Source organism: Ostrea edulis, chromosome 6 (genome assembly GCF_947568905.1).
Source record: "Ostrea edulis chromosome 6, xbOstEdul1.1, whole genome shotgun sequence".
Taxonomy (NCBI): domain Eukaryota; kingdom Metazoa; phylum Mollusca; class Bivalvia; order Ostreida; family Ostreidae; genus Ostrea; species Ostrea edulis.
The window spans coordinates 50,020,046-50,035,784 of NC_079169.1; the positions used below are offsets into that span (position 1 = coordinate 50,020,046).

At 34.2% G+C, this 15,739-nt stretch overlaps 1 protein-coding gene across 1 annotated transcript; it reads right to left on the reverse strand.

The window, feature by feature from the left end:
• Nucleotides 1-3,315: 3,315 nt before the first annotated feature.
• LOC125647976 (uncharacterized) lies at nt 3,316-8,382 on the reverse strand. Its single transcript, XM_048874857.2, has 2 exons — nt 8,185-8,382; nt 3,316-5,577 (listed from the first exon to the last, which is right to left on the reverse strand). Exons 1-2 carry the CDS (start codon nt 8,186-8,188, stop codon nt 4,631-4,633), a joined length of 951 nt encoding a protein of 316 aa, XP_048730814.2. The 5' UTR covers nt 8,189-8,382; the 3' UTR covers nt 3,316-4,630.
• Nucleotides 8,383-15,739: the final 7,357 nt, after the last annotated feature.

The window sequence follows — 15,739 nt, forward strand, 5'->3', positions numbered from 1 at the left end:
TCATTTTTCAATATTGAAATTTGACCCTACCAGAAATGATCTCCAAGGGTCCAAATTTCAAGCTTGGGAGGGAAGTTAATTAACGGCCAGGGTCAATTTTCAACGTTCTTGAATTGATCAAACAGCCATTGACCCCTGGGGTCATTTTTCAACTGGGCAGGATGTTAGGTAAAGGAACAATCACTATAGATTTGACGCTGTAGCGGAATGGAGATTTCGGCCAGCGAACAGCCTAATCTCCAGGCCACACTCGTACAAGTGTAGAATTGTTTTCTTGCACTAAGGTTGGGGTTTATCGCGTGGCTCAGTGGTTGCCCACAAAAGCTGCAGCAGAACAAGGGGTCAACATTGCTGTACTGGCTGATACTGAGTCTGATAGCCTCTTTGGATGACTCGAAGTCGCTACAGGATAAGTGACCATAAATTGAGATTTAAAATGGCTATTTATTTGTCGAAATTCATATAATTCTAAGCAACTCGATGTTTCTGAGCAAACTTTGTCCATGATGCAATGTTGCGAGTTTGATTCAGTGGATATTGTTTGCAAGTCCCAAAATAACTACTCGAATATTTTCAATTTAAGCCTACTCTCCGGGCAGGGCTTAATTGACCCTTCTTGATACAGGTTCCGGTACCGTTTCATTTGAGAATTTTACGTCGAAAAACTGCTATTTTGGGAAAATTGCTTAGACCAAAATAATAAAACAGTGCATTGTAGGTAGAAAAACAAAATGCAGTTATTTATAGATCATGATAAAAGGTACATACATTTATGCTCAAAATTTTATGTTGGATATAAATAAAAGTCGGTGGTATTTTGTAAATAAAATAGGGGGCTTGAGGTATGTCATTATGTGTTTAAATTTCATTTACATCGGCAAACTTTATGCATCATATTAGATAATTATATAAAATCATTCCCAAGATGTACATGTACGTTGCATAAACATAAAAAAATCGCTAAAACGCATCAAAGATGCGTATGGCCGAGTTCCAGGTTTGGGAAATTATGCACGCTTGCATTCACGAAGTACAAACCTGCACGTATTTAATACAGTTTATAAGTATGAAGCTTTGAATGGCCACAATAGGTATTTAGTGTGATAATGACCTTGACTTTTGGATTTTCAAAAGCAACATGAATCTTGAATGTTATCAGGATTTGAAGTCTGATAAGTTCATGTTTAAAAGTTAGAGTTCAAATCTACAGTAAATAGTGAAACAGAAGTCTGATAAGTACATGTTTAAAAGTTAGAGTTCAAATCTACAGTAAATAGTGAAACAGAAGGCTGATAAGTACATGTTTAAAAGTTAGAGTTCAAACCTACAGTAAATAGTGAAACAAAAGTCTGATAAGTACATGTTTAAAAGTTAGAGTTCAAATCTACAGTAAATAGTGAAAAAGAGACTTTGACCTCAAAATAAATAGGAACCTTCCTCTTTTGGATGTGATCAAAATATGCAAGTCTGACAAAGATACAGCAAGTAGTATGAAAGTTAGAGACCGGACAAGCTCAACTCTATGGCATTTAGTGACAAAGTGACCTTGACCCTTTGACCAGAAAATAAATAGGAACCTTCCTCTTTTGGGTGTGATCATGTTATGCAAGTCTCACAAAGATGCACCAAAATGTATGAAAGTTAGAGACCGGGCAAGCTAATTGTGGACGCTGACTGGACGCCCATCCTTTGCCAATTTAAAAGCCGAGATTTGTTACGCAACTCGACTAAAAATAGTCAATTTTGAATTGGGACTGGGTCCTTTAACGGGACCCGCATGCACGGATATTAATCCCTATCGTACATGTAATATTGCTAATATTCATAGTTTCATCCATGTTGTTTTACAGGAAGTCAGCCATTATGACGATATAGTCAGTATACCTGTTCTCCGCTGTGGTCTCCATCACTGGCGCAGTGGCTAGAGATGTTACTCTCAACTAGTCGTTGTGTGGTAAGTCACAGGTTCAAATCGTATTCAAGGACGAAGTAAGATATTTAATCCAGCATAGATCAGCTGCAAAATATCTACACGTAAATACTACGAGCTTCCGGTACAGTATGTGAAAGAAATACTACCCTTCAAAATCAGTGAACATAACGAGATGGAGGTGACAACCCTTGTGTACGTTTGTATATCACTATCATTGAAAACACTATGATGAGTTTACTTGCTGACAAACCTTTAATATATCTATCAGTGAAAATACTGTTCTTGTAATCATCATAAGGACAAATAAAATAATACTGTAATGCCATACTTGCAATCATTATAAGGAGAATACTGTAATAATCTTCGTCTCAAGGCACGGTCCGAAGTCCAGATGGGGGAGTATGGTACATATTGGCCGTGGTTTGTGACGATGTGTAATACTAGACTTGTAATGATTATAAGGGCAAGTTAAAATACTGTAATACTAGACTTGTAATGATTATAAGGGAAAGTTAAAATACTGTAATATTAGACTTGTAATGATTATAAGGGGTAATTAATATACACTGTACTGTAATACTAGACTTGTAATGATTATAAGGGAAAGTTAATATACTGTAATACTAGACTTGTAATGATTATAAGGGAAAGTTAAAATACTGTAATACCAGACTTGTAATCATTATAAGGGGTAATTAATATACACTGTACTGTAATACTAGACTTGTAATGATTATAAGGGAAAATTAAAATACTGTAATACTAGACTTGTAATGATTATAAAGGAAAGTTAAAATACTGTAATACTAGACTTGTGATGATGATTAGGGAAAGTTAAAATACTGTAATACCAGACTTGTAATCATTATAAGGGGTAATTAATATACACTGTACTGTAATACTAGACTTGTAATGATTATAAGGGAAAATTAAAATATTGTAATACTAGACTTGTAATCATTATAAGGGAAAATTAAAATACTGCAATACCAGACTTGTAATCATTATAAGGGAAAGATAAAATACTGTAATACTAGACTTGCAATCATTATAAGGGAAAGTTAAAATACTGTAATACCAAACTTGTAATCTTTATAAGGGAAAATTAAAATAATACCTGACTTTTACTCATTATAAGGGAAAGTTGAAATACTGTAATACCAGACTTGTAATGATTATAAAGGAAAGTTAAAATACTGTAATACTAGACTTGTAATGATTATAAAGGAAAGTTAAAATACTGTAATACTAGACTTGTGATGATGATTAGGGATATTAATATACTGTAATACTAGACTTGTAATCATTATAAGGGACTTTTCTTTAGTGGGGAATAAAAATGACATCAATATCAAGCTCCTTTCTCTCATAAACAATAATGAAACAGTAAGCTATTTTAATGTATAAGATAGAGAAACAGACGATGATAAAACGCTGTTACGTCACATAATATTGTTCGAAAGGTAGTCAACACAAATTCATGCATGTAAATACCAAAACAATCTACAGAAAAATATGTAAAATGTATTTACAGGTGCTTGACGTTTTAAATACAGTATATGATTTTTTTTTGTTTTAATTCTGTTAACAATTGTTTACAGAAAGCCATTTTTAACACATAATATACGCTTGATGCAGTTAAAATTCTCGAATATCCTTTACGGCTGATATCAACGACTGATACAAAAAGATAAAAGAGAATGATTATGAATGAATGCTCTTACAACATCACACTAGCCTAAAATCACCGGGTATTTTAAATACATTTGTATCACGCACATCTGCAACATGAACACACATCACGGGATTTAATGAGGTGTACTACATCGTCATAATGGCCGACTTCCTTTTGAAACATGCATGAAAATATGCATATCAGCAATATTTGTCTACTCCTGTTCGATTTAATTGCACAGCTTTGTAACTCAGTAAGTTAGTTTTTTTTTAAACATAGAAATCCTCCATCGAAAGAAACAGAGGGATACTGTTCACATTTTAGATACATAGTGTTTTTAGTACAGTGTATAATATAACTGATGATTAGTCTGTGTTATGTCTTTGGTTTAAATATTAATCAATACATGTACAAGAAAGGAGAAAAAAGCGTGTCGACTGCTGAACCGTCGGAGGGGGGGGGGGTAATTTTTTTCAAAATTACTTTCTATTAAAACTGCATTTTCTGATTAAATAAAGTGAATTTGAATTTTCAAAATATTGTTGTACATATTCTCCACGTTTCATCCATATCAAATTTTTCTGAGTAGTATACCTCCTTAATGAGCGTTCTACTGATTTGTAATATAAACAAAATGATCTTGGAGTAATTATACAACGCATTTCGGTGTCGGAAGGTTTGCACTCTTACAACCAGTCCATATTCGCATAAAGCCAGACAACTCTCTTACCCCAAAACCGTCTGTCATTCATTAAAGCGCCTTATCACATTCGCCCTTCATTAGTACATGTATATGAAGTAGAAAACTACCCCTATCCCTTTCATGTCTATGAACGACGATATTGTTCACTGTTAGGACAATAAGGTCCCATCATATCGGGTTCAGTTAAACATGAAAGGATCACACGAAACCCGTATGTCTCATGAATGACCTGCCCAGCCATTCTTCATTAAGATTCATTACTGAACCGCACCAAATGAGAGACTCGCCGTGAACTTGTTTACACACTGTCATATGATAATTATGCACGGCTCCTCCTTCTCCATGTCTCCCAGCAAAACTTGTATTGATACGTTAGGACATGGGTTCTAGCCAGTTTCTGCTGAATTTCACAGTACCGCTCGACAGGTCGCTGTAAGTGTTTTAGATTGGGGTGTGTGGCAAACTGGACGTGTTTGAATCGCGATATTAGACCACTGGACAGAAGCGTCTCTAGAATCTCAAACTCACATCCCTCGCAGTTAATGGTTATTAAGTCTATGTCTATACACGGACCACCTAGGCGATAAAGGAAATCAGTTGTATTGTAGACCTTCAACTCACATTTACCTCCCTTGTTTGAGGCGAAAACGGAAGTCGCATCTCCACCATGCCCAACGATATTTACGTTGAATACGTCATTTTTCGCGGCAATTCCAAAGTTGTATAATGTCACCTTTTTGTTGTTTTTGAACTTTTTGACCAGCGCTGTAAAGAAAGAATTGATTGGTTCTAGGATGATATAAATGCCCGGATGATAAGCTTGTATCATGGCCTCAGCATCCTCGCCTTTGTTTCCGCCAATATCAAGAACTATACTGTCTGACGTCAAATATTTGTGATGTGTATGACGTATGTACTGTGTTTCCCCCTCCCAGAATTGTCCATTACCACGAGCATGGTCCAATTTGAAATTCTCTACACATCTGTTCTTACGATGATTTTCTTTGGCCGTCAGTTTTTTATAAGGCCTCGGTACAAAATTGCAGCCATTGGCCTTATACATGTATTTGAGGGAAGCTTTTGGTAGTAATGACTTCACAGAATCTAATTTGGACAGCTCTGTAAAATTTGTCCCGCATTGATCGATGACTGCTCTTTCCTCTTTGTGACTGTTCATCCATGAAGTTCCGACAAACATTACCATGGCTGTTCCGCACACACACACAAAGACGAGTTTCACCCCTCGGGAATACATCATAGCCATTCCTGATGGAGAAAATATGAAAAGTCGGAATAAAACATAGAAAACAAAATAATAAACTTACAATGTATGTATCAACAGGAGATCAATAACCGTGTACCATACACATGATACAGATTACAAAAGAAAACCAAAAGCACCTGATGTATGGATATTACTACCCCCTTTTTAATAATTATTTTGTAGCAATAATTTCTCTGAAATATGTGAATTCCCTATCGAAAGAGGGGTGAGATAGACAGTGAATTTACACATTTCAGAGACATTATTGCTACAAACATTTATCAAGGGGGGGGGGGGGAATAGCCATATTTCAAGTGCCTGTGAAGAAAACAACGTCAAAGAAGATGAAAGAAATTCATTTTTTTTTTATCGGACCACACTATTGATATGGATTTTGTACACCCCTTCGGGACAGAAGATTTGGCAAACTTAGCAAAACAATTTGACGCAGGATAATTTTGATTTTAAAGGACATATATTATAAGTAAATGTATGTTTGGAGTTGAAGGGTAATATCAGCAATTACTTCAATCCTAAATTAAGCTCACTGGAAATATTTTGAAAATACATTCACATCAATCTCACAGAAACGAAAACATTAATTCCGAAGAAACGTATACATGTACGATTTGAATACCTGAATCAGAAGAGATCGCGCTCCACCAGGCTAAGAAAAATATCAATAGAGGGTATCCCCCCACTTGTCATATTCTTTTTGGGTTTGTTTTTTTAAATCAAAGCAATATATAGAAAATTTGTTCTATAGAATATTTTTGCCTCATTTCAGTCGTTATGACGAGTTAGTATTTGGTTATAACAAGTCAATTACCGGTAAGTCATAACGATATTAATACTATTTCAAATATGAGCCCAGTCGACCTTCTTGGTGAGCCTATTTTCATAATACATTTGATATATATTCTGGTGTGGAAGCCTACATGTATCTGAACCACATAGGCTGTCTACACATTGAAATAAGATGTCTTAACTGTTGATAATGGAGACCGGGAACTTGTAGATGTTACATTATATTTCATAAGATAAGTTTATTCTAATTTTTGGCCCAGATGGCGTAACAGTTAAGACAGTTTAAAAAAAAAAAGAATTTTCAGAACGATTTGTATCGATCGACTCGTTTGTCTATCGTAACTCAGTGGTTAAAGCATTGAACTGGTGAACCACAGATCTCGAGTTCAAATCCGCCAGAGTATTTTGTTCATATGTACTGAGATAATTTCTTTGAAAATCATATTTTTATCAAATTTGCTTATCTTCTGCGTTTTTGGCGTATATTTTATTATACATCATCATATCTTTTATGATTAAATCAATTCGTACTGATTTGAGAAATTATTTCAGCGTGTAGTGAGCCAAGCTATAAACTACTGTACATGTAGATACAATATACAGTGTATGATTTTCAAATCGGATATGTTAATACAAAAGTAATAGGAACTTATCTGTGTTATGCCAACATATCAATAATAAACTAGATGGAGTTTTGCAGTTCTAAAGCATCGCCTCTTTTTCTGAAAATTTTAACAAGATATTCACTTAATTACTGGTTTGTCACCATTAATCACCAACCAAGAAAATTTCTCCATATTTGTTAAATAGATAAGATTTTGTTGAGCTTGGATTATTCTCTTTAGAGAAGTCGAGAGGCATAGCTTTCATCGACTTCTCTTCACAAGCATTCATATTTTGATTCTGGAAAACGTGTAAATACCGGTGAGTCGGTGACGGTTTATACTTCGACCGACGTTTGGACTCAGATGTGCCTGAATTTACGCAATAGACAAGTTGTTTTCAAACGTTTAACAGCAATGCACAAAACTGTCACAAGGAAATCAAAACTTACTTGCTTTTAATCCATTTTCAACACGCCCCTGTCCCGGGTTTAAATCACAATTTTGATTACATCAGCCTGCTTTTCTCTTAACTGGTACCCTATTGTTACAGCTCGGGACAGGGGACATGTTGAAAATGGATTAAAAACAAGTAAGTGTTGATTTCCTTGTAAAAGTTTTGTGCATTACTGCTAAATGTTTGAAAACAACTTGTCTATTGCATAAATCCAGGCATTCGAGTCTAAATGTCGATCGAAGCATAAACCGTCATCGACTCCGGCAATTACACGTTTTCCAGACTCAAAATATGAATGCTTGTGAAGAGAAGTCGATGAAGGCTATGCCTCTTGACTTCTCTAAAGAGAATAAGCTTGGATGTATCACGGGTATAAAAACATTTCATAAAGGTCGGTGTCGGTTATTTTAGACCGCTAAGCACACATGTATGTAGAGTGTTTCTATAAATAGCCTCACCACGAAGTTGTACAGAATTATATCTTATAATGACGTGACTTACACGTTGTATCAATCGTCAAAGAAATTCTTTTACACACGATCTCACTGTCACAAGAACTTAGGAATTAAAGCTTATACATGTCATTCCAATCACAATCCAATGTCAAGTTCTTCCACTAATCCTCGGATTCCAAGACGCAGGGGGTTTCTTTACAACACCAAATCCTTTGGATACATACTTCAGATATAACCTGTGATAAACATGCACACATGTAAAACAAATCTCTCGACATCCATACTTACTCATGATCCTTGTATAATCCTATGAATTCATGCAGAAGATCGTCTATCCCGGCTCGTCTACCGTCTTCAAGTGTACAAGCTACGGAGAGTCAGCCATCACTGGGCCACATCCTAAGTGTCGGTGTTTATTTGAAGGCATCGCTCGTAACAGGATATCCCTGCACTGTTTACCACTTCTGCTCTATATATTCTTATAAAAAAAATGCGCAGCTTTTACTATACACTACTCACTCAAAAAAAGCAACACAGAGTCATTTCAAGGCATGTGGGTTTCTTTACCTCGAACATACATGTAAGCAGGTGCTTGAAATTCAGATTCCGACCTAATTAACCCCCAGTTTCAATTCAACCAACTTATACATTGGTACATGAGGTAGAATTTATGAATTTGTAATTAGATACAATATAAATTATGCTTGAAAAAAAAGACATAAGTACACGAGATGTATAATATTAATCAAGGACAGATTGATTATAATTTAATATAAACATGCAAATTTTTTCCAAAGTTTTCGGCTTCAAAGATAACATCAATTCACAAAAATTTAAAAGAATGTTATCTGTAACAGAATTTCGTGTCTAAAAATTTGTTCCTTACATTTGAAAAAGCTTTATGTATATTCTAAACTAAAGAGCATTTCATCTGCTAATTGTCTTGAATTACAGAAAGTATAGCATCATGCAGTCATCAAATGGTATACCCAACCACCTACCAGTCTCTATTGGTAGACGGTGATTTAAAGTTCTAATTTTAACAAATATTTTTCTAAATTTAGCAGATAAAATACTTATAAGTATTCCTCATATCCAAAAATTATTAATTTTTTATATGTATGACCCTTGGATGAACTATCAATATCAGTCGACCATGTCCATTTCTGCATAAATTGATCTTTCAGTCTGTGTTTAAGAAAATCCACAAAAATCAAAAAATGTTTTGAATACACTCGATCCGTGGGTTCTTGAAAGTCTCATTATTATATCGCGTTAGTTAATACTTATATATAAAATATACACAATTTTGCCCAATGTGAAACCATTCTAAAATAAACATTGACATAAGAAGGGAATCGACCTGCCTCACCATGAATTATATATGAAGGAGTACAACTTTTTAAACTTAAAATAAATTTCAAACATTTTAAGTGAATACGTTCAATAAGTTCTAAATTTTCTTAGCCCCATATTTCACAACCGTACAATGAGACTGGTGTTACAAATATAGTTGAATATTGTTTTTCTAAAACCACATTAAAATTTCCATCTCTATCGTAAGATTTTTTATGAATAAGACCACAGTTGGTGTTGTAACCGACAGTGCTACTTGACTTTCATTTATAAGATTAATTTCTTAATCGATTGCATAATATGCAAGTAAAAAGTTTGCCAAGGCAGCTTAACAATGTTATTGGTCTATGATTTTCAGGTAGTGTTGGGTCACTTTGTTCTTATATACAGGCTTTATGATTCCTACTAACCGTTCACCCGGGATGAAACCTTTATCAAAAACAGATTTTTATACAATCATGGTAGAAAATAGAAAATGTTGTGGAGATATGTTCATTGAGCACTTCACCGTACCATGGAGCTTCGTTATTCTTAATTTTCTTGACTGCATGTATTATTTCACCATCACGACAACGATTCAAGACATCTTATTTTCTGTAGTAGTAGTTGTTGATTTATTTATAGTGACATGTGTATATTCAAAGACATTATGTTAACAGACAGTATAAAAATAAATCAAACACGGTTCATCGGGTCTATATGCCACTTTAAACACAAAACTTAAATGCAACGCATGAAGGAAAAAAAAAAAACGAAGCACAGCGTTAAGAAATAAAGAGAAATACATGAAAATATACATACATGTTTTAAATACATGTAAATACCTGCAGTACCAAGTTCATCAGTGTGTTTTATGAGATATTGGGGAAAGTATATAACCATATGTATGTATAGACATTAATACACATAATTTACATTCTTAATTTTTGAAAATAACTGTCTATACTTTAACGAAGAATACAAACACTTTGCAACCTGGCGAGGATAATTTGAAATTAGCATGCATAATACATCCATATCTGACCTTGATAACATTTGGTTAAATCCAGTGATTTCAAAAAAGTTTTGATCGATACTCGTAGTATAAAGGGCACAGTGCAATAGAAAATGAACTACTACACTATTTTCGGAACAAAGGGTACAAATTCGTTCTTCAACAGATTCTCCATGATATCTACCAGTCTCTATTCGTAATGGTAAAATTCCACATCTAAATTGCGACAAAACTGAACGTAAATATTTAGGCATATCCAGAACTACATCATTTTCGCTACCAAAGTCGTTTTAAAAGATACGTATACGTACATGTAAGTACGCAATTTGGGAATATTCAAAATTTCATTGCCCTAAAGGCTTGAATAATAAAAGTGTATTTTTGATTGAACCATATTTATATCTACCGATAGCTTTTACTCAAAATGATAGTCTAACTCTAAATTATGAAATATTTCTTTCAAATAACTGCTCTAATTGTTTCAACATGCAAGGTGAAGATAACGAACAGTGATCAATCTCATAACTCCTATAAGCAATACAAAATAGATAGTTGGGCAAACACGGACCCCTGGGCACACCAGAGGTGGGATCAGGTGCCTAGGAGGAGTAAGTATCCTTTGTCGATCGGTCTATTGTAATCAAATTGAAATGCATTTCTTATAATACGCTCTTTGACAAAGAACAATACTATATTTCAATATGGGATAACATTTATCCAACGTATATATTGACTGGATATCTATCCAGTGTCTCCGTAAACAGACAATGTAGGTGAAAAACGATGTACCCCAATAAAATACCGAATAACCCTGTTTTGAATATTTTCTATTGATTGAAAGTTTTTGAAATCCCAGACACCAGATGTATAGTCCAAGACAGGTATTACACAGGAGTAAAATACTTTCTCATAAGCCCAAAACCTAAAGTCTTTATTAGTATGAATTGTGGATATGATTTTTCCCAAGAGCACGCCCCCTGTTTTAGCAAGATTCGCTGCATTTTTCATGAGATTACCAGTATAAGTAAACATTATTCCCAGATATTTATAATCATCAACTGCTTCTAACTTATTCAATCCTATAATGAATTCAAAATCGGTTGCTCTGGACCGGCTATTTTTGCGAAAACGTATACATTTAGATTTGTTTGTATTGATAAGTACCTTCCAACGTCTACACCTGTTATGTAGTTTATTTAACAAACTTTGCTAATCTTCTGGAGACTTGGTTTTTAAAACAATGTCATCTGCATGTAATAAGATAGACAGCTTACGGTTAAATATTTTTAGTAACAAATCAAGATCGTTAATATCCTGTACCAAATCGTTTATAAAAATTGAAAATAAGGTAGGAGATAAATTATCTCCTTGTTTAACACCCAGTTTTATAGCTAAACCAATTTACAAGTTTTCCATTTTGAGCTTTGATAAATATTTTTTATTGAATTATACAGTTTATCATCTATGTTATGTAACAAAAATTTATATAACATCCTATCTCTATCGACAAAATCGAACACTTTTAAAGATTAATAAATGCAACATAGAGATTTTGATTGTTTTGGACTAAACTACTCAAAGTGAATAAATAATCTTCACACGATCTTTCCTCTCTAAACCCGTTTTGTTTATCTGCTAAAATATCGTTATTCTCTAGATAACTCACAATGCTTTTGTTCATAAGGGAACTGTAAAGTTAGCTGATACAAGACAGCAGACTCACAACACGGTAATTCATTGGAAGACGTTTGTCTGATGAAGAATCCTTAAGAATAGGACAAATTATTGCTTTACGCCAAATCGAGGGAATATTGTTTGTGTCAAAAATGTGCTGGAAAACATGTCGTACATGTAACGTGTCGATGACTATTGGATATTTCAAAACAAACACTGTAAGGAATTTCGTCGAACTCACATGCAGATTTAGATTTTGCACGCATCATTGTATCGGATATTTCCTGAAGAGATATGCCATGATTTATTTCTTCGTTACACTTGTAGAATTGTTCTTCCATATAGTTTTCTTAATTTAAAATGTACACTGTATATTTATCGGATTTCGAATGTTATCAAATTCGCTTATTCCACTTCCATTGTATTCAAAATCAGTTCTCCATCTTTACAGGACATTCCGTTCGTTGGATAAAACATTTCTATCATCCTCCAAAACCTCCATTGGTATATTTTGTTTATTTCTAGGACCAAGAGTTCGAATTTTGTTCCAGAAATCGTTTGGATTTGTAGAGCTCATATCTTCAATATAATTAGCAATTGATTTCTTGTAGGCGCGTTCAGCTCGTCTAAGAGCTTTATCAAATGTATCTCGTGCTTTGATATATTCCCGTCTAAGGGTCGATTTGACTTTCCTATCCCCTTTATACCGTATGAAGTTATTTTCTGTTTCCCGCGTGGCACCCCATAGGTCTGATAATTGTTCCGTCCAGTATGGTTTGTTAGTTTTAAAACGTTTATTCTTGCTTTTAGGTTTAACTTTGGGAATCACGGTTTCCATTTCGTTAGAAATTACTTCACATAAATTATCATAGATCCCGTCAATACTCTCCTGTGTTTTTTGACTATTTTCAATCAGATTTACGGTTGCTATCAAAGCAGACCTTCTTAGTTCACGTGTCATAAAATCAGTCGGGATCCAATTGAGTTGAAAGCGGTTTTGACGATGTTCTGTGTAACAAAAATGTGTGATTTTCTGATGTTGACATATCCTTTTGTTTTTGTATGTCTGACATTTTTAAAAAGGTGGCAACATACACATTCTCTTGGTTATTGATTAAATTTAACTATATTGAGTAGAAATAAATAGTTTTTTCTTCTTTCAACCATTACTATTGATAAATCACTTGAGGATGGAGCTACCTTAAGAATTTCATCTCAATCGTAAGAATTTTTTTTTTCATGAATAAGCCACTGTTGGTGTTGTAACCGACTGTGTTATTTGTATATAGACAATTAAATATAGATGGAGATGTGGCTGATTTTATATCGACTTACCTGTAGTCAGGTAAACATTCTATGTACAGTATGTAAAACTTATACGGTACCAGAAAAAATTGTAGTCAGATAAACATTCTCTCTTTGTGTTCAGTGTTTAGTATAAGGAAGTTTGTAGTCAGTTAAACATTCTCACGTTTTGTACAGTACCTGATATAAGGAAGTTTGTAGATAAATAAACGTTCTCATGTTTCGTGCAGTATGCATTATCAGGAAGGTTTTAATCAGTTAAACAGCCTCACGTTATGTACAGAGTCTAGTGTAATTAAAGTTTGTAGTCAGAAAAACACTCTCGCCATGTATACAGTATGTATTACGGTATACGGAAGTTTGTAGTCAGATAAACATTCTCACTTTGTGTTCAGTATTTAGTATAAGGAAGTTTGTAGTCAGATAACATTCTCACTTTGTGTTCAGTATTTAGTATAAGGAAGTTTGTAGTCAGATAAACATTCTCACTTTGTGTTCAGTATTTAGTATAAGGAAGTTTGTAGTCAGATAAACATTCTCACTTTGTGTTCAGTATTTAGTATAAGGAAGTTTGTAGTCAGTTAAACATTCTCACTTTGTGTCCAGTATTTAGTATAAGGAAGTTTGTAGTCAGATAAACATTCTCACTTTGTGTTCAGTATTTAGTATAAGGAAGTTTGTAGTCAGATAACATTCTCACAATTTGTACAACATGTAATGTATGGAAGTTTGTAGACAGATAACATTCTCACAATTTGTACAATATGTAATGTATGGAAGTTTGTAGACAGATAAACATTCTCACTTTGTGTTCAGTATTTAGTATAAGGAAGTTTGTAGTCAGATAAACATTCTCACTTTGTGTTCAGTATTTAGTATAAGGAAGTTTGTAGTCAGTTAAACATTCTCACTTTGTGTCCAGTATTTAGTATAAGGAAGTTTGTAGTCAGATAAACATTCTCACTTTGTGTTCAGTATAAGGAAGTTTGTAGTCAGTTAAACATTCTCACTTTGTGTTCAGTATTTAGTATATGGAAGTTTGTAGTCAGTTAAACATTCTCACTTTGTGTTCAGTATTTAGTATAAGGAAGTTTGTAGTCAGTTAAACATTCTCACTTTGTGTTCAGTATTTAGTATAAGGAAGTTTGTAGTCAGTTAAACATTCTCACTTTGTGTTCAGTATTTAGTATAAGGAAGTTTGTAGTCAGATAAACATTCTCACTTTGTGTTCAGTATTTAGTATAAGGAAGTTTGTAGTCAGATATCATTCTCACAATTTGTACAACATGTAATGTATGGAAGTTTGTAGACAGATAACAGTCTCACAATTTGTACAATATGTAGCGTAAGGAATTTTATAGACAGATAAACATTCTCATGCTGATTGGGGAGTTTGAATGAAAAGTTGAAGACAACGAACACGAGGATGAGGAAGTTTGTAGTCAAACATTCTCAGATAAACGTTCAGTGATTAACCTCATAACTCCCTAAAGGTACACAAAAGGTATACAAAAAGAGAGTTGGGCAATCACGACCTCTGGATATATCAGGGGTGGGATCAGGTTCCTTGGGGAGCAAGCATCCCCTTTCAACCGGTCACATCCGCCGTGAGTCCTATATCTTGGTCAGGTAAACGGAGTAATCCGTAGTCAAAATATAGGTATGTAAAGAACGATCTAACAATTGAAATAAAACACGTAAGCCAGCATTTGGCCCAATCACAGGTTATATTGGCAAACTAGATTGTTATAATGACCATAGAATTTGCGAAATGCTGACTTTAAACAAGACCTGAAATTCCTGTAACATCAATTTGTTTGTCAGTAGCCTACCTCGATTTAAAAACTGATCATACACAGAATAAGCTCTTGCGTTTCGAATCAGTTGAGAGACCTAAACACCATATGCAGGTGATAATGAAATATTGCTACATACATGTAAATATGCGAAGTTGACGATGGTGAAATCGAAATCACACCGCTTGTCATAAAGATGGATTGTTTGTTCGCCGTTAGCATCTACATGTACATGTATGTTCAATCGAATATCTAAGAGCGAAGCAGACGTGGAGGACTCTGTCTTTTATTTCGATTTCACTGGGATATGAATGAAAATGATTATTGTTAATAGAAAAAACGTCGATATATCTAATAGTCAAGCTGAAGGACACAGACATTTTTTAACAATTCTGCATCATAAAAACATAAAATATTCCATGGGAATTCCAACATGTAGTTGGAAGACTTGATCAGCAAAGACTACGAAGATTTTGTCAGTGAGGAACTTTAGCACATTTTTGAATGCCAGTCGTGTGAAAAATAAGGATACGGGTGGAGTGTACGAGTTGGGGAACATGAGAGCTGGAAGGTCACTTGATATCTGTATTCAGATTGATGGATATTGGCGTAGTTTTGGTCACCACAATTACGATACAGAATAAATCTTTTCCCCAAAAGACGCCAAGAGGAGACTCCCCCAACATCTTTTCCCACTGAAACTTGTATAATGCAACTG